Below are 20,260 nucleotides of genomic sequence, written 5' to 3'. Positions count from 1 at the left end.
TTGCCTGGCTCTCATCAGCCCCGCTGTGTTTTCAGTGTCAACCTATAGGCCAGATGCACCTCTGCCGCGGAGGGGACTCCCTGGAAAGCGCCAGGCGCAGGGGATGGACACAGGGAGTGGCCTCCAGGGCCAGGGGCCACTAATTTTTTTTTCATTGATTGATTGATTGATTGGCGTTCAATTTGCCAACATATAGCACATCACCCAGTGCTCACCCCATCAAGTGCCCCCCTCAGTGTCTGTCACCCAGTCACCCCCACCCACCACCCACCTCCCCTTCCACCACCCCTTGTTCGATTCCCAGAGTTAGGGTTCTCTCCTGTTCTGTCTCCCTCACGGATATTTCCCACTCATTTTTCTCTCCTTTCCCCTTTATTCCCTTTCACTATTTTTGATATTCCCCAAATGAATGAGACCATATAATGCTTGTCCTCCTCTGACTTATTTCCCTAATGATGTTACCACTGCTTTGACAAGCCTCCTGTCCCGAACTGGAGAGCAAGTGAATGGTTTAGTCCTTTTCTTGCCTCCGTCTGGGAAGGTCTGGGGCTTGAGAGCCCTCGACAGGGGGAGTGGATGAGACGAAGGAACGAGTTTGAGTTTCAGGGGGGCTAAGGTACAGTCTTAGTGAACGCTTTTGTAAGACGTCCACAGATTGGGCAGCTCGCCTTATCCGCATTGCCACGTAGAATTTAAGGACTGTATTTTGGCTTATCGGGACAGGCAGGGGAAGCTGAAGAGCAAACAGATGGACATACGGATCACTGTCCTTGCAGGCAAGCGACGAGCACCAGGTCTGGGTAACTTATGCAGAAGAAGGACTTAGGGAACCGAGGAAGGAGGAAGTATCATAAGAGTCTAATCAGCCACCTATGAGAACATCAGCAGGGCCATACAAACAACTCCGCTCGAGCCTCTCACCTGTCCACTCCCGTTCCAGAAAACACGCTCCACCAGAATGGCAGAGACCTAATGGGTGCTTTATATTGGCCTCAACACATGTTTTCTTTCAACTCGGGGAGATGTGATCAGGAAGATGATTCCGGTAGTTTCGGCCAGGTCCAACACTCTGACTTGTGAGTCACCTTCTTGCCATCAGGATGAGCTCCCAGGTCTGTGACTCCCAGAGTCCTTCCGGGAGTCCTCCACCCTCTCACGGGCTGGACCAACGAGGCTTCAGCCTTTGCTTGAATATGTCCAGTACCTGGGAGGAAAAGCAGCAACTTTATTTTAGAATAATTTTGGATTTATAGAAAAGTCACAAAGACAATTGCAGAGTTCCCTTATGCCTGCGCCTCGGCCACTCTCCCGACACTAGCATCTTCTGTGACCTTGGTACACTTACCACCACGCAGGGACCGACGTCGGTACGTTGCCATCAGCCAAACTACAGGCTTTGTTCAGATCTCACCAGCCTCCCTGCTAATATCCTTCTGTTGACCCAAGATTCCCTCTAGGATACCACATGCGTTTGGCTGGGCATCTTTTTTTTTTCCTTGGCTTTTCTCTTCCTCTTTAAAAATAATAAACATTTCTTATCTCACTCAGTTTCTGGGAATAGCACAGCCTGGTTGTTCTGGTTCAGATTCTGGTTTGGGAGGTTCGCCATCAAGCTCAGCTGGGGCTGCAGTCATGTGAAGGCATGACTGGGGCAGGAGAATCAGTGTCGCGGCCCACTCATGTGGCTGCTGGCTGGAGACTCCAGTTCCTCATCACACAGCCCTTGCATAGGGTTGCTCATGACATGGTTCCCCCAGAGTGAGGGATGCAAGACAGAAAGAGCAGCTGAGATGGAAGTCACAGTGAGTGGTGCTTTTTTGTTTTGTTTTGTTTTGTTTGTTTTGTTGGTTTTCGGGTTGTTTTTTTTCTTTTTTTCTTTTTTTCTTTTCTTTCTTTTTCTTCTTCTTTTTTTTTTTTTTTTTTTTTTTTGAGGCAGCTCATTCCATTGCTGAACATCTCCATTTGCTGAGAAAATGGTCTTCCTATGATTTCCTCCTGAATCCTTGCTCTGGCCAGTGGAGGGCCAGCCAGGAAGTCTCTTCATCCACCATGTTTAGTCCTTTAAAACAACAAACAAACAAACAAATCCTAATGTCCCCTGAGTCTTCCCTGCATGCTAAAGACATATTCATACAACCATTCATACGACTGTTCACCATCAAATGCTGTTCCACACCTGATAAAACAAGGACGAAATGCTTCACACAAAGAAATAGGAGGCTGTTTATCCAAAGAACCTGCTTTATTCCCCCACCTATGGTCAGGAATCTGGCAGAAAGACAGCCATAGGCAGACTCACATTTCTTTATAAATTGGAAGAAACCGTTATTTGACCTGATATGTAAAAGTTCAACAATTTATAAACATTTTTATATTGTTCTGCCTGAAACTGAGATTGAGTATAGATGGAGCCTTGCGATGAGTGGGAAAGTGGGAATAATGTTCTGGATTTGGGTGTCCCGTGGTTTGAGCCCGTAGCTACCCTCTGGGTAGAGTTATGCCCAGACCAGTGCTTCTCGACCAGAGTGATTTTGTCCCTGCGGGACATCTGCTGATGTCCAGCGGCATTATTGGTTGTCACAACAGGGAATGGGTGGGTGCTCTGGCATCTAGTAAACTGAGCCCAGGGATGCTGCTAGAGATCTTGCTGTGCACAGGACAGTTCCTCACAGCAAAGTTATCCAGCCCCCAGTGTCTCTAGAGCCAAGGCTATAGGTTAGATGCAGCCTCTAAAGGGCCACTTGCCATTCCGCCACCAAGTGTCTCTTTTATAGCATTTTGCCCACATTTTTAACTGAGCCCTCCTCACTGCCTGTGAATTCCTTTGGTTTGCGTTCTCTGAGAGTCTACGTTTCTGGTCCAAGTCAATAGTGAGGCAGCTGTGGTTGGGAAAAGTAAGGACAATGATGCCAAAAAGCATTCCTTCAAACTTTTCTCAGCAGGGATTTTCTGAAGATTTGATACAAGCTAGAACCTTCCTTTGAGGCTAGGATGGAATTGCAAACTCCAAGGCTTTTGCCAGGTGTACAGTGGCCCAGGGTTAGGTGTCCATGCTGGCCTGAGGTGGATGTCAGGAATGTCTAGTTAAGTGAAAAAGATAATGTTAGTATGTGTTGTAAATACCTAAGAATTTTTAAAATTGTGGGTCACTCTTCACAAAGATCAGATTTTTTTTTCCTACAACGAGGCTTTGAGGTATTTGGAATTTTGGAGTTTGAAGTACAGATTGTCCTTGTGGGACTATGTAAACTCTCATGCTGGTGGGAATACAAATTAGCAAACAACTCGGAAAATGTTTGATGTTACCCAGTAAAGCCTAAGATTGCACACATGCTGACCTGGCAACACAGTCCGTACAGATCTACGCTAGAACAGTGGTTCTTAGATTTCACGGTGAACCAGAATCCCCTGGGGGTGTCGTTAAAGCACACAGTACTGGACCCCACCCCAGAGTTCCTGAGTCAATAGTTTTGGGGTAGGACTATAAAATTTGCACCTCTAACAAGTTCCCAGGTAGTACTGATGTCAGTGGTCCTAGAGCCACTGTCAGAGAAAGGTTCCTGGACATGTACATAGAAAGACACAGACACAAAATTTTTCAAAAAATTTTTTTTCAAAGATATTGATTCTGATAGACTCAAGCTAGAAACAACTCAAATTTCCGATGAGCCATGGTATATTCATACCAGAAAACATTGTTCAGCAATAAAAACGGGACCTACAGCTACCTGCCTTGACAGGATGAATTTCAGAAGTGCTGATGAATGATACAAGTGAGGCAGGAGAGAATAACTACAGTGTGATTCTGTCTCTGTGAACCCAAAAGTGGGAAAAACAAACTGTATTCTTTATAAATGCACACGCAGATAATAAAACTACAAGGAAAAGCAGATGATTGATTATTGCAAAAGCAGACCAGTGATTACTTGGGGGGCGAGGGAGGGAGGCACACAGGAGGCTTGGGTACGAGCCTTGGTCTACCTCTGAACTTGGCTGTTGGTGATGTGGGAGTTGGCCTCCTATTATTTAAACTGCACATTTGTATTTCTGCACATCTTTTTTTATTATTCATGAGAGACACAGAGAGAGAGAGGCAGGGACACAGGCAGAGGGAGAAGCAGGCTCCCTGCAGGGAGCCCGATGTGGGGGACTCGATCCCAGGACCCTGGGATCACGACCTGAGCCAAAGGCAGATGCTCAACCGCTGAGCCACCCAGGGGCCCCCTATACATATCTTTATAGACGCTACCTCTTACAATTAAAAAGAAGTAAAAAAAAAAAATCTTTCTATCTTAAAAGAAAATGTCCCCTATCCCATCTGTGTTCTGGTTCTTTGACAATTTGCTTGCATTTTAGGATCTGCCCCGTGGTTATGAAAACTAAGTTTCTTAAGCTTTACTATATAGTTTATATTCTTCTAGGTCAATGATTAAAATGAAGGAATAGATAAAAATAAATAAAAATAAAGTGAAGAAATGATCAAAATTTTAAAAACTATACCCTTGTTCCAGTCAAATACATTTGGTGGTATGAACCAGTGGCAAACAAAGCGTGACAGAGAAGGCCTGTCCTATTTGGAGAATGGATTTGAATCTTGTGTTGTTGGTATGTTTGTTGTCGTACATTTATGATACACTATGGTGGGCCATAAGATTAATCATCTTTTAGACACTGGAGATGAGAACATACGCGGAATGACAGACATTGCTGGCTCTTCACCACATTACAAGTGATTTACTTAATGTTCCCTCATATGAATCTCACGACCGCAAGGGTGAAGACTCTTAGGAACTAGGTCCATTTTGTGGGAAGAGAATCATCTTCCGAAATGTTTCTTTGCTCTTTGAAAGAGGAGGGATTGAGTGTGTCTGCTGATCATATTGTGATGTCTTCTGCCTCCAAAAATCCAGAGAGGAGATGGGAACATCTGCAGCCCCGTGAGGATCCCAGGAATGCTCATTTCTGGTTAAGAATGTGCAGGCTGTCTTCTCCTGATATCAGAGTCTGGCTTTTAAATTTTATTGGGCTGAGTCCCTTTCTGGACTACACTTTTTAGTATATCCTGTAAAAAAACAATTCTTAATCCTCCTTTTAAACATAAGGTTCCTTGTGGCATGGGCTGTATTTCCCCAACTGGATCACAGAGCGGATTCCCGATTTGTGCCTTCCACATGTTCAGTCGACGGTTGCGTAATCCCAAAATGCATTCTTGCCATGATGACTGGCAGTGTTTTCTGATGACATCCCAGGGAGTTAGCCAGATGTGCTCAGTATGTTTGTTGCAAGTACAAGACGCTGAAGGGATATATGCCTTACTTATTATAGTGAAAACTTAGGAATGACCCAAATGTCCATCAGTGGAGGAATGGTTAATGAAATTATGGTACGGCTACACTATGGAATATTATGCAACCCCGGAGGGAAAGTAAATCAGAACTTATGCACGTATGTCAGAGTCCCCATGTCACTCTGTGTGCATCGTCTCATTAGATCTCACCACAACCCCATGAAATTCCCACTTTATAGATGAGGACACTGAGACTTGTCCCAAGTCTCACAGTTAGTAAATGGTGCAGCAATAATTAGATCTGACTTCTCTAGACCCCCAAATTCATTTCCTTCTCCAGTTACACGCTACCAGCTTATAAATGTCAAAACCATATGTACCGTTGACTCTCATCTCATGGAGATTTGATTCAAGATGACATTGGTTTGCATAAACATGAAAAATAGGAAGAGACTCATGTAATAGCAACAGCAATTTAGTGTCAACACTAAATTAATTCTGAAGGAGGTAAGTTTCCTGTACTTTCCATGATTGAAACAAAATTTGAGAGCATACATCAAGATTCTTGTTAGATGTACTATCCAAGGAAGGGGTTACTGTGTATTTTCAGAGCCATTTTTCTGAGGCTCTTTTTTTTCTTTTTTGTATATTTTTTATTGGAGTTCGATTTTTTTTTTGCTCACTTCAGAGCCATTTTTCTGTCTGAAATGCCAAATGATAAGTAAGTGAGACGTCATGCTTTTGCTCAAATGTGGTTATTGATAGTGTAAGATATCATCTGTCTGCTTGTGTTTACAACTTCTCATTCTTTTAATATTTACAGATGGACAGAAGAGAAAGAAGTCTTTGCGAAAGAAACTGGATTCACTAGGAAAGGAGAAAAACAAAGATAGAGGTAAAGAACAGAATGAACTAGAGCGGATGCATCTTCCATGGAGCATAATGGTTGAATTTGGTGGGGTTTTTGAATTGCATAGATTTATGTGGTTCAACTCTATTATGCAAACTGGATTTCTATGATGGAATGTCATTAAAGCCTGTTTTGGTCTACTCTTTTGTGTTTGAGTGGCCCTGTACTGAATTGATGAATTCAACTGGTTTGAGCAAAGTGTGACTTCGGCCAAGTTTATGGTTCCAATTATGATGCTAGCCAATCAGCAATGCATAAGAAGAACCTGGGTTGAGTAGCCACGGACAGCATCTCTAACACTAACCAGCTGTCCGGCAAGTCCCAATCGTTAGGCAGGGCTAGTTGAATGAGAAAAAGTTTGGATTCACCTACCATGACTACTGGAAAGAAACAGTTTCATCCTCATGGGCTACTGGAGATGGGCCATTCTCAGCATTTTTATGTTAGACCATAGCATGCTTATTTTTTGCCCTATATGTTTTGGGATTTGTTGACTCTCTTCCTACTGTTTGGTGTCCCCTTCTATGTCTATTTAGGGAACTGACACATTAGCCACTCTTTCAGAAGTATTTGTGGTCATTTTTAACCAGTATTCATTGAGCCTGCATAATGGGCACCTGGGCCCCATTAGCACAGTACAACTTTCCGTGGCTTGTTTGTATGGTCCCATATGAAATGCCTGCTGAATGGTGTGGTTGTATGAATGTATTTCCATTTTATGTGACATAATGAATGAGTGTTGAATGAGGAGAGCCATATGTCTCACCTTGGAGTTCTTTTCTACGATTGAATTTCTGCTTGAAAGATAATAGAAGGCAGTAAAACTGAAGGTAGAAAAAGAAATGCACTGTGGTCAGTACTGGACAAGACCTAGTCCACACCATTGATCCCAGACTCTACACCCATGTCTTGAACTGTGCCTAAAGTGTCATGGCATTTGGCTCTTTGGACTGAAAGGAGATAAAGAATTCTAAAGAATGGAGAGCCAACGTTTTACTTCCCTTAGAGCTTGATTTCTCAACCTGGGTCTGTTGACATTTTAGACTGGATAATTCTTTTTTTAAAAAAGGATTTAGATATTCGGGGGGGGGGAGCATGAGTAGGGGGAGGTGCAGAGGAAGAGGGAGAGAGAATCCTCAAGCAGATTCCCCACCGAGCACAGAGCCCCACGTGGGGCTCCATCCCAGGACCCTGAGATCATGACCTGAGCCGAAATCAAGAGTTGGCCACTTAACTGACTGAGCCACCCAGGCGCCCCTAGATTGGATAATTCTTCATTATGGAGGCTGTCCTGTTCATCATGCGAGATGCTTAGTGGCATTTCTGGCCTCTACCACTGGATGCCAGTAGCACTGCCCCCAACCGGAATATCTCCAGACATCTCAAACGTTTACCTCAAACTGGAGAAAAGGAATTGAAAATGTGAATGATCCCTACCTCTGGCTATACAGTAGAATAATTTGTGGAACCTTTAAAATTCCCAGTGCCCAGACCCCCAAGCCAGAAAGTGTGATTCCATTAGTCTGTAGGGGTCCTGGACATGAGTCATTGTATAAAGTTCTGATGTGCAGCTTCTAAGATGAGAACTCTGGTCCACGTTAGCCAGCGTGGACTCCCCAAGGCACATCCTCTCACAGCAGAATCCGCTGCTGGAGGAGTGAAGGCAAAGGGCGTGAACTCTTGCCCAGCTACCTATCACTGTCTGATAAATTGGATTCTGTTTAATTGCTCCATATGTTCTTGCCCTTATTTTTAAATGAGTATTAGTAACCAGGGTAGCTTTTTTAAACTAGAGTTTTACTCCTTCTGTTCCTGCCACCGATCACCTTTACCTCGCTAGATTAATCCTTAGTGTTTATGGAGAGTATTAAAGGGGCCACTCAGACTGGCGTTAGTAATGCGCACCTTTAAAGCTGGTTTACTCTAGGATGATGATACTACTGAGAGTAGGACTGGATACTCATAATGTAGACTTTCAGTGATTCTTCAGAAGTGTACTCTTAGATCACTGAAATCTCACTAATGAAGAATTTCTTTAGATAATGACCACTATTGTCTAGTTAACAAACTATATCATGAACACATAATACATTAATCCCTCAATAAACATGACCCCAAATCTCTAAATGATAAAGGTATCACTTTGTTTTCTGCCTACAATTGATTAAAGTGTAGCATTAATGAATTGTAAAAAAAAAAAAAAAAAAGAAGAAGTTCAGGCTAGACCAAACAGAATGAGCTTTATTGCAGGAGATGATCGAGTTCCCTCGGCAGAGAGAGATGCATGTGTGCTTGCCGTGTTACAGAACAACAGGAAGCAAGGATGTGAATGAGCAGGAAAGGAAGGGCCGGGGGAGAAACTGGCCAATGCGTACTGGGCCATCATATTTGCAGACTGTATCATATTTATATATTACATAAGCTCAGCTGTACAGGTTGCTGACTGGGAAAAGGAAGGTAGGTTCTGGTGGTCCATCCAACTAAAGGGAAAAATATCAGACTTCGTGGCAAAAGAGGATTTTTTTTCCCCTCTTTTAAAGTAGCTCTGATATTGAAAAAGGAGATGTCCCGGGCCTAAGGACATCTTAGCCTTAATTACCTGGCGTCTTTTCTGAACATAAAGTCCTGCCTGTGTCCACACATCCATCACACGGATGTCCTGGGAGCCAGGGCGTGAGGGGGCAGCGTGCAGGCTTTGCGCAGTTGTAATGGTTCACATTATTTTCTTCCACTTGAATATTAACGCTGGGGTTCCTAGCAGCTGCACATGTGGAAAATGATAATCATTTGAGTTCAAAAGTAAAAGAAGGAAAACAGGAAACTCTAAGTGACCTCTTGGGTTAGGTCATCTAAAAATAAATAGGAGCAGCTTTTGAGAATCAAATTGCTTTCCCAATAAAGAGTGATTCATTAAGTGTTTGATATGCTGCTAGATTAATTGATTCAATCAGAATGAATCATGTCCTGTATTTTATTTAATTGCCTTGACATAAAGCACAACAGATCGTGTGACACTCCTGTGTCCCTCTTGCCACTTAAGCAGTGCCCATATGACTCCTGAATTCCATATGGGACCAAATTCAGAATAGATGCTGGGTCAGAAAACATGTTTTCATACAGAATAGTTCCAAGTCCTTAATTTCTCTTAGTTAAATTACTTGGCAACCAAAATGCAGTTTTTAAACGTTCAGAACGTCAGAAAATTTCTTTCTTGTGTCAAAAAAGAAATCCCTTTTGGGGAAAAGATTTTAAGATAGTTATTGGTTCTAGTTCAGTAGTTCCTCAGCAGAACATGGGGGAGTAATTTTACTGTGGCATAAGTCTGGGAGATGGGTCCCCTCTTCACAGGATATTTCAGACCAAGCCATGTATTTATTGACACGAACTCTGGACATAATTCAGGTCTGGCACCTTTCTTTTTGCTGAAATAGTATCATGCCACGTTTTATTGTTCCTCAGTGCCCATGTGTGTTACTACATGACAGCTGCAAAGGAGCCCTGGAGAGGAATAGTTGATACAACTTTATTTTGCATCGTATTAAATAGCAGTAGAAAAATCAAGTATCAGTTATCACTGTGTAGAACTTTTCAAGGTGAATGTATTGACCGCTGTCTGTGAGCGCTGCTCCTGGAAGTGGGGGAACCCAGAGGAGTGGGAGTCCCAGCGAGGAGTAGGTGTTTGGTCATACACCTCACACAGGTGTTTGGTCTGCATGCTGAGGGCATTGAGACCCCATCAGAATGCATTAAGACGGGACATCCTAATGGTGTGTTTAAACAGATCATCACACTGTGGTATAAGGCATGAACCTGGGAAGGGGGTAAGACAAGAGTGGGGGGAGGAAGCCTGATACTTGAGGTGGAACCACTTCTGGTGAGGACGAGGCCCGGGATGGGACCAAGGGAGTGAGTGGAGAAGGTGGCACGCAGGATAAAGTAAGAAAAGAGAAGACAGTGAAGAAGATGTGAGGACGGAGAATTAGAGGGGCCGTTTCGGTGGACATCCATGCCACCAGGATGATGGTGGCCCGGGGGGTCTGACCACGAGTCAGTCCGTAACAATAGAGCAAGGAGCAGGAGGCAAGAGGAACGGTGCAATAGCGGGTTTCTGCCACACAGAGGGAAAGTGCAGATCTCGAAGTGGCAATAGGGAGCAGAGGATGACATGTCACCTCCTGACCCCACAGCTCACAGGCTGGGAGAGTCCACGGCTGCTACTAATGAGCACAGCAGGGGAAGCAGTCTCCTTAGTGAACACATACTGCAGATTAGAACATGATACACACTGTCCCAGGCCCCAGAACACTGAGTCTTGGGAAATGTCCATATGGTTTTAAAAGACTATTATCAACCGTATTAGCCACTATCAACACAGAGTCTCTTGGGTGTTACCCCCCTAAGAGAAGAGCTTTGAACCCACAGATAAGCATGTGTACCCAACATTTTATTTACACATGAGGAGGGTTTTGCCAAACAGACTTGTGATGAGTCCTCAATTTCACAATAACCATGTTTTGAGAAGCAGTAATATTCAAGGGATCCTGCCTAGAATTTTCCAGACTCTAGACACTGCAACTTAGGGCAGAGAGAGGCCTCCTTTCTGAAGCTTATAAGGGTTCTCAAGAGAAAGCAACAAGAAACAAGAGACTACATCAAAACTATCACTGAAATAATAAATAAACTCAGCCAGGAAAGAAAGCCTATTAGGGAAAAATACAAATCTGTTAGCAGGTTGTCTCTTGAGTGAGAATAAAAGGGAAATAAAAATGAGGAAGCATGACTTCATGTATCCCATCTGTTTAATTTGTATTCAGTTATTCCAATTTACAAGGAGAGTGGCAGACTTCGGGTCATTGCAAACGGCAGATACCAAAGGAAACCATTTTTCTTCTTTTTTCTAGGGATATTAGAAACTCTGAATGACTTTCCTTACAGGGCAAAGCTGGCTAAGAGAGGAGGCAGGAGGCCCGTCTCCTGTGAAATCCCTGCAGTGGGTGTGCCTGCATGAGCAGACACAGATCCCTCGACATTGTCCCTTCTGTTCCACCCACAGTTTTTGTGTATTCCCTGTAGCTGTCAGCCTTGGCATCTGCATGTTTCTAGACTTTCCCCGGGATTTTGGAAGTAAGACTATTTGATTATTCCCATAGATGAGACCATGCTGACTTATGCAGTAAATTCAGGGGTGCACAGCACATGGTCTGGTATTGTCCTCTTCGGTTTCTAATTTTGCTAGTAGTGGACGTGGCCTTTTATCAATACTGAGTATTGGCTCTTGCTATGCCGTCTACATGGATCACTCAAAAACATGCTTCAATTTTTGCTTGTGTTACCACATGCCACCTAGTTCATTGATCGAGGATGGTAAGCATCCTATGAAAATCTTTTTGAAGTTTTCACTTCCAAGCAGATCGCATGTTTTGCTAGAACCAGAGGTGCAGACTTCTCAAGTGCCATTTCTGGTTTTACCGTAGACTTGACCATTGGCTCAGCAATGTTAAAATGTTGCCACGGATCAAGGAGGAAAACCTCTGGGAGTCTCTTTCCACCTGATTTAAGTTAGCTTTTTCTTTCAAAGAGCAAACAACCCTGAGAACTGTGTTCTCTTGATCACCCTGGTTTTATTCATAGGGGTTATAAAAACAAGAGAGAGGCTAGACTCCAATATTGTGTTGCTAGGAGATGTAATTTTGAATCTAAAAGAAATAATGCATTTAATTTAGTTATTAATGCTTTTCAGCATAAATCTAGAATAGTGCCCCCCCCATGCCTGGCCCCAAAGATCAGCGTGCTTACAATGTATGTGTATACACGTGGACTTACTACAGGGATCCAGGAAGCAACTGTGTGTACATCTCCAAATATAGCGGTAGATTTCTGCATTATGTTCCTTCCCCCAACTTGTCCTCACTAGAGGATTTAACACATCGTACCTCAGGCTGGTTATTTAGTGATGAGAGTCTACTTCTGCATGTGGCCAGCAGAATGGCTTGAGGATCCATCATGAGAGCCCCAGCCCCAGCTCAGCAGCCTGTGAGGATGGGAACACAAAGAGGAAAGAGCAGACCTCCCCCGAGCTCTTCCCCTGCCCCGCAGGTCCTCACTCGCATACTGGCTTCTTCTACTGGGAAACCTCAAAGTGTATCCACTTAACTGAACTTCAGTCTTTGCCCCATGCATCTCTCTATTATAGCACCTGCCAGACGCCTGTGTGATTATTTATGTATCTGACTCCCACTCGCCCACCCAGCCCTGACTCTGGACCCTCTAGGAGCACACACTACAGCTTTTTTTTTTTTAAGATTTTATTTATTCATGAGAGACACAAAGAGAGAGAGGCAGAGACACAGGCAGAGGGAGAAGCAGGCTCCATGCAGGGAACCCGACGTGGGACTCGATCCCGGGTCTCCAAGATCATGCCCTGGGCTGAAGGTGGCGCTAAACCGCTGAGCCCCCGGGCTGCCCACACACTACAGCTTTTATAAGCTTTGTGCTCCCCATTGCGTAGTGTGATGTGGTGTGTGGTAGCCGTTCAGTAAGTCCCTGTTGAAAAAATGGATGCCCGCAGCCTTCTCACGCCTTGTAAGTTCTGGAGGCTCTTGAGACACATGAATCAAAGACTGACAGTTTGTAAAATTGTGTACTCATGAGGATAAAGCATTGTGTACATTCTATCAAAAATGCCACATTTCTCCATAAAGTGATTTCCTTTAAAACATACTCAAGATATGTTGGGGGGAAAATCTAGAGGCCTAGATTTCTAAAAACTTGTGTTGTTTATACATACCGGCCTGTTTGATAGAAAGAGAAACTTTGGCCACTCTGATAAACACAAAAGTCATCTCTGTATTTTTATTGATTCTTCAGACAACGGTCCTTTGGATACGTCTGCCCTTAGGTCTGAAACATGAGTGAGAGCCTTCACTGGTCCAGTCATGTCTGAAAGTGAATGTTTGTGTTTTGCTTCCAGAATTCATCCCACAGGCATTTGGAATGCCCTTATCCCAAGTCATTGCAAATGACCGGGCTTATAAACTCAAGCAGGACTCGCAGAGGGACGAGCAAAAGGACGCATCTGATTTTGTGGCTTCCCTCCTCCCATTTGGAAATAAAAGACAAAACAAAGAACTCTCAAGCAGTAACTCATCTCTCAGCTCCACCTCGGAAACACCAAATGAGTCAACGTCCCCGAATACCCCAGAACCGGCTCCTCGGGCCAGGAGGAGGGTGAGTTGGCCAGTACTTTCTCTGACACCACTGCTAAAACAACCGAAGCATTACAAGGTTATTCTTTTGAGTCTTTGCTCTTGTGAAAAGTGGAAATGTAGTCCAGGGATCTGTCAACAGCCCCATTCAGGGACAATGCGCACCGGCCATAGGGCACGTGGTGCACCCTCAAAACCTTTTCCTGACCCCTCTCAAAGCTGTTGGGTTCCCCTCCTTGGCTACCCGTGTGCCCCATGATGTCCTAAACATCCTACGGCATCACTGTTGCTCATGCTCTAGTGTGATTTTCTGCTTTACTAGAGACTTGCCTTGAGACTGTGAGGCTTGAGGGCAGGGCCAGGTGGTTTTGTTACTCTCCTCATCTCTAGTCCAGGAACCACCCCTGGCCCCCCAGTGACCTGGCCACCAGTCTTCACAAGCAATAGGATTTTTTTAATCAATGGAACTTTTTTTTTTTCATAAGAAACCTACATATGAGAGAGGGAGAGAGAGAGAGAGAGAGAGAGGGAGGGAGAACATGAAAGGAAGGAAGGAAGGAAGGAAGGAAGGAAGGAAGGAAGGAAGGAAGAAAGGAAAAAGAAAGAAAGAAAGAAAAAGAAAGAAAGAAAGAAAGAAGAAAGAGAAAGACAGAAAGAAAGAGAAAAGGCACATATATCCTCCTTCAAATCCACGCCGTAACAACATGGTGCCATGTGTTAAGGGAGCGCTATGCTCTAGGCACTGTGCTGTCATTTCATGTGTCAAATTTCGCGTTTCAATCCAGGAAGGCTGAGTTTTCAGGCAGTGTGGCGGGTGATGGGCTGAGTCAGTTGATGAGCACCTCTAAAGCTTCCTAGGCCTCTGGGAGCTCTCCTTTCCTCCTCTTGCCTGGAGATCCCCTACATCTTTGCCGCCTCCAGCCACTCACTACTGCCCTGGTCAAAACCCCAAACACTTCCCACTTAAAAGCCACATTTGAGACCTCTCCAAGCCCAAGGGGCGCCGGAGCCACTGTTGTCTTTCAAGGCTTCACCATGTTTAAAAACGAAGAAATGCCAACATTACAGGATATTTAAATGTACATGAGGGAAGTGCTCTTCCAGTCTCATCATTGTCTCTCAGACCGCGTGTCAGATGGCGGTAACACCTGAACCCCACATGTGAGCTTTCTGGGGATCTGGGGCCTAGGCAACAGGCCTCCCAAATGCCCTCTCTTCCGTCCAGGCCTTGTCAGGGCACCAGCAGCGAACTCCTTCCTCTGCACTTCATCAGCGGGGGGGGGGGGGGGGGTTGCAGGGGGAGCTATGCAGACAGGGCTGGAGCCCTGCTCCCCTGCACCCCACCCCTGCCAAAGGCTTTCTCTGATGACTGGAAGCACCCACCCATGCAGGCGACAGGCTGCAAGTGCCAAGACATTTAACGTCACCTCCCTGCCCTTAGCAGGAGTCACCCGTGATCAAGGACTCTTGAGGCTTGTGGTATAAACAGCCTGGTGCACTCACTACTGAGCATGGTTAGCTCTGAGCTGCTTGACCTACACTGTCTCCTAGAGGTCCCCATGGCACTTGGGCATGAGCTGCCCATGGGCTTGTCATAGGCTTGGCTCCCTCCCTTTCTCATATTCCCCCCCCATACACACACACACACACACACACACACACACACACATATGCATACACACATGGTTCTCTGTGCCATGTCTGGGAGGAAAGCAAACAGTGTTCCATGGAATCCAATTTTAAAAATCTGCCTCCTAGAGTCATAGTTGAGAGTTTGGGGTTTTATTCACAAGGCTTCTCTGACTTTACCTCGTTCATCGACAATGTGACTTTTTTTTTTCTTGTTTCAAGAAATGGAGGTGGTTGGGTCAAAATATTACGACTCTCTGTCTGCTCTATTGTCTTCCATTTAGCAGATGTTGTCCATTGAAATCGCAACGACCACTACCTTACCCCCACTGCAGGAGTTTCCTGACTCTTTCAAGAGGTGTTGGCTGTTTTCCTTTTAACGTACGCACAGCATGACTGAATCAAGAGGCATTATTTCAAGGGTGACACTCAGGCATAGGCAAAAGCATTATTGGCTAGCATGTGAGGGAACTTCTGGTTTTCTCCATCCATGCACTTTGTTGACGTCTGTGTATGATTTGCAGGGCGCGATGTCAGTGGATTCTATCACAGATCTTGATGACAATCAGTCTCGCCTGCTAGAAGCTTTACAACTCTCCTTGCCGGCCGAGGCTCAGAGTAAAAAAGAAAAAGCCAGAGATAAGAAGCTCAGTCTGAATCCTATTTACAGACAGGTCCCCAGGCTGGTGGACAGCTGCTGTCAGCATCTAGAAAAACATGGTAAGCAGACTTGTCTGTCGGCGATCGAGTATGAGAGACTTTCATTTATTCAAGCTGCGTGGATTTAAGCACCCAAGTTCAATGCCTTGTTCATTGGCTCAGTCTCTGGGCTAAAATCTCCTTTGCAAAAGGAAAGGTTACAGATCTGAGTGTTTGCTTAAGAGAGCCCTGGGTGAAACCAGATTGTGGGGGACAAATGTCAACTTGGTGGTGTTCTGGCCATCCAGCAGCCAGGGATCCTTGGAAGTGAGCCTGGAGGCCACCGTCTGTGGGGCTGGGTCTGTCCCCAAGCCGGCCTTCAAACGGAGCCCAGCCACTTTTGTCTTTTTTATGCATCAAGGTTACTAGCAAGGCTTCCTGTAAAAAATAAGAGTCCAGCTTCTTTAAAAAAAAAAAAAAAGAATTGGCAAACCATTTCTTAAGTGAATAGAAAATACAGGGTTTTTGACAACAGCTTTCTATATTGCTATTTGCATTCTTGTGAAAAGATGTTCACTTCAAACTTCTTCAGAATGACCCTTTTGGCAACTCTATCCCAGTTAACATGTTGACTTAAAATATATACTTCTTTAAAAATTTTTCTGAAAATGTAGGCTTTTGGCTCATCAGACTGCCATTTCCACAATCCAACTGTTGCCTATAGTGTAGCATGCATTTTATGGACATAAAAATTTCATTGCTTCTTTACTAGGAAAGAATACGCTCATTGTGATAAAGAGGAAAAGCAACAGAAAATCAAAGAAAATTCTGACGCTATCGTGGAGACATAACTACTGTTAGCTAGCATTCTCATCTAATTTTTTCTAGCAAAAGTGGGACTTTGTAAAAATAATACTAAGGAGATATCTAAATATCTTAATCACTAGATAACACATGGATGACTTAACAAAATTAATATGCACTGAAACTTTACTTGTCTATACAAAAATCTGCTTGAAGACTTATTCACAGAGAGAGAGAGAGAGAGAGAGAGAGAGAGAGAGAGAGCATGAGCCAGGGAAGGGGGACAGTTGAGGGAGAGAAACCCAAGCAGACTCCTCTCTGAGCGTGGAGCCCGATGCAAGACTCAGCTTCACGACCCTGAGATCATGACCTGAGCCAAAACCAAGAGCCAGACGCTTAACCGCCTGTGCCTCCCAGGTGCCCCTCTCTACAAAATTTTTATATGTACCTGTGTGTATGTGTTTATCTATCTGTCTCTTCTCCTGGGAAGGCACACTGGATGTCAAGGAAAACATCTCAGTCATTTCAAAGTCCCAGCACCTAGTATCATGATTAATACTATGTAGGTACTCAATAAATACTACTTGCACAGAAGTATTTTTTAAAATAGCAACTAAAGGGTTCAGTACTGCAAATATGTAAATTCAGCCTGAATGTCACTGTGAGGTAGAAAAAGAGACTCATACTTTTATAATTATAGTTTTTCCCTATAAAGAATGTAGAGGGTGAACTGTAAGCAGTTTAAAAAGTCCTTAGTGAGAAACTTCTACTCCAGTCCTGCAAAAATCCAGTGCCAAGCTGAGTAACTGCTTATGTGAAAGAAAACTTGGTATATCTTTCTATTTTCTTTTTGAAAATGAATGCTCGTGACTTATAACTTATAAAATAGCATTTCCTTTAAGCTTACTAAAAACTGGACAGTTCTTTCTTTTTTGGAATGGTTAACCTGCAGTGTAGAGCCTAAAAGAAAGAAGATTATCCTGGGTCTTTCAAGGACCTGATTCTGTTGCTGGTTGCCATGGTGCTTAGCTCCAGACAAATACAAGACGTATTCAAATACAAATAGATATTAATCTTGGTCACTTGAAACCAATGAAAAAAAGGGCAAACCTTAAAAAACAATTATCTCATAAGACTTTATTTGCCCGTTTGGGAAATGGGTAGGAGAGAGTTTGATTCACTTTAGCCTCATAAACATTTGTCAAAGATCTTTTCATTCCCTCCATAATTGGTCTTGGACAGTTATCTTGACTCCATCTGCATCTGTGTACACCACCCTTCCCCACTTACATTTCACCCAGATGCTTTCTGTACTATTAGCTCAAAATTTCTTAAGCATCCTCAATTTCCCAGAAGCACAAATTAAAACAAAAACAAAAAAACACTACCACCACCACTACACCACCCACAAAATCAGACAATATACTGGAGACTCAAGCCCTATTATGTTTCTGGGATTTCAGCTGATGTTGGGGTGGGGCGTCCTGCTTATCCTGCCTGCCCTCTTTACTTGAATTCCCTAAGCCTCACATCCAGGTGCTCTGGGGTCAAGTTTCCATTCCAGTTTCTGATGAATAGGAGAGAAAGGTGATCGCGTCGATTTCTGGGACAAGCCACAGCCAAGTCACGTTCCTCTGCCAGATTGATGCCTTTTTTCATGTATTCCTGTCTTTATCGGTGACTGTCTTAAGTAGTCAAGGTTACTAAATGCCTAGATTGTATCTCCTCTTAGAGGAAAGTCACCATGTAGCTGATGTCAGAGAATGGCATTTGCTGTCTGAGGCCTGCCAATTACTCCACCTGGAAACAAATCAGCAAACAAAGAGAGATTTTAAAATATCTAATATCTAATCAGTTGAGATACATAGGAATGATAGCACTTGATCACTGACTCACTTTTTCAATTACAGCCATTTTTGCTGAGCGAAAAAGTACTACCATTGAGGAAATAATGTCATAGAAATGGGCATTTCTGGGGACGCCTGGGGGGCTCAGCGGTTGAGTGCCTGCCTTCAGCTCAGGTCGTGATCCCAGGTCCTGGGATCAAGTCGCGCATCGAGCTCCCCTCGGGGAGCCCACTTTTCCCTCTGCCTATGTCTCTGCCTCTCTCTGTATGTCTCTCGTGAATAAATAAATAAAAATAAAATCCTTAAAAAAAAAAAAAGAAAGAAATGGGCATTTCTGAAGAGCCTAGAGGGACTCAGCTCAATGAATAATCTCACCTGTGTAGAGAATGCTCTCATGATATTTCACTTCTGTAGAAAATTCAACTATTCAGAAACCATCAGCAAATAAGAAAATAAATGCAGCCAAAATTAAAATTGCTAATACCTGCTATTATATTAAAATTTTCTATGTCATGCAAACGAGACTCATTCAGTTCAGTCAGGATCTGTTTCTCACCACATAATAGATGCCAGATATGCCTCTAAGTGCTTTGTATGCATTAATTAATTGAATCATTGCATAACTTTTCAGGTGGATGCTCATTATGCTCCTTTTGCAGGTGAAAAAGTATAATTCTGGAGTGATTCTAAATAGCTTGTCTTGTTTGCAAGCTCCCAGAGAGGTAGAAGCAATAGATTAGACTGAGGGTTGGGGTTGGCCCCACTTATGAGGCAGACAAACTGAGAGCAGTAACAAGGAAGGTACAGAGGTCTTTTGAAAATAGACGCAGAGCAAAATCCCACCCAAGGGCAAAGCACCAGTATGTGATTATGCAAATCAGCAATAATTAGCCTCCCGCCATGATTCTCTCAAATTATTTTGCAAGTTCAGGACACCGTTTATAAGATACAGAACTGATAAATGGGATTTATGCATTTATAATTATATTTATAAATGGTTTGTAATTATAGATGCTATCTTTCCCAGCTGAAAAGCCCTGGAAAACCAAACAAAAGGGGCTTATACTTAATACATAATGTGGCAAGACCATAACATAAATATACAAAAAAGATATCTATCTCCTATTTCCTAGGTGAGAGCAATAGTCAGTTACGTACTCTAACAATAAAATAATTCATTCGTATTAATATCAAAAATATATCCAGAGTATCTGTAAAAAGAAGCAAGAACATTCTGCGAAGTTCTACCAAGAGATCTAAACCATGATTTAAACAAACTAAGATGTTTACTTTGTTTCTCGATGGAAAGAAATAATGTCATAAAGGTCGTAATTCTTTCCGATTTCATTATGTGTTGTACTAGTCCGAACTATTTCAGTGGCAAGAGAGAGGAACCCAGATAAAACTAGATTAAGCAAAGCACACCCGCCCCAAAATCTTATTTACATGCTGGAAGTCTCAGTGTTATATCTAGATTCAGGCACAGCTGGATCCAGGATCAAATGATGCCAGGAGACCATGAGTCTGTTTGCTGGCTTTACTCTCAGAACAGCTCTCTTCCCGTGGCTAGAAAATGTCCATTGGCAACTCTAAACCAGCATCGCCCTCATAGCGGACTATCCCAAGTGAAGAGAAAATGAGCCACCAATGAAAAAATAAATGTAGATGATGATCATCAGTGGCGGTAATTAATGGCTTACATAGGAAGAGGAGGGCCGTTCAGACATTCTGTGTCCCCTGAAGGAAGGAAGTACATAATACTCCTTAGGAAGCATTCTTGCTCCGCCCCCCCCAAAATCAAACCTGGATCAAAGAAAACTCTGGGTCAACTATGTAAAAAGAAAAATGAAAAAAAAAAAAAAAGAAAAGAAAAATGACACACACACACACACACACACACACACACACACACCTGGAAAAAAGGCTGGATAGAAATCAA

The 20,260-nt window shown here is 43.5% G+C and overlaps 1 protein-coding gene across 3 annotated transcripts in view; it reads left to right on the top strand.

The window, feature by feature from the left end:
* ARHGAP6 (Rho GTPase activating protein 6) overlaps positions 1-20,260 on the top strand; it is a 488,580-nt gene that overhangs the window by 421,955 nt on the left and 46,365 nt on the right. For all 3 annotated transcript variants that reach the window (XM_055338929.1, XM_055338930.1, XM_055338931.1), the window contains exons 3-5: positions 6,111-6,182; positions 13,168-13,424; positions 15,556-15,751. In XM_055338929.1, the coding sequence (XP_055194904.1) occupies positions 6,111-6,182; positions 13,168-13,424; positions 15,556-15,751 (525 nt within the window). The remainder of the gene's footprint in view (positions 1-6,110; positions 6,183-13,167; positions 13,425-15,555; positions 15,752-20,260) is intronic.

Source organism: Nyctereutes procyonoides, unplaced genomic scaffold, assembly GCF_905146905.1.
Source record: "Nyctereutes procyonoides isolate TBG_1078 unplaced genomic scaffold, NYPRO_anot_genome, whole genome shotgun sequence".
NCBI lineage: Eukaryota > Metazoa > Chordata > Mammalia > Carnivora > Canidae > Nyctereutes > Nyctereutes procyonoides.
This window is presented reverse-complemented; position numbering and strand designations above follow the sequence as displayed.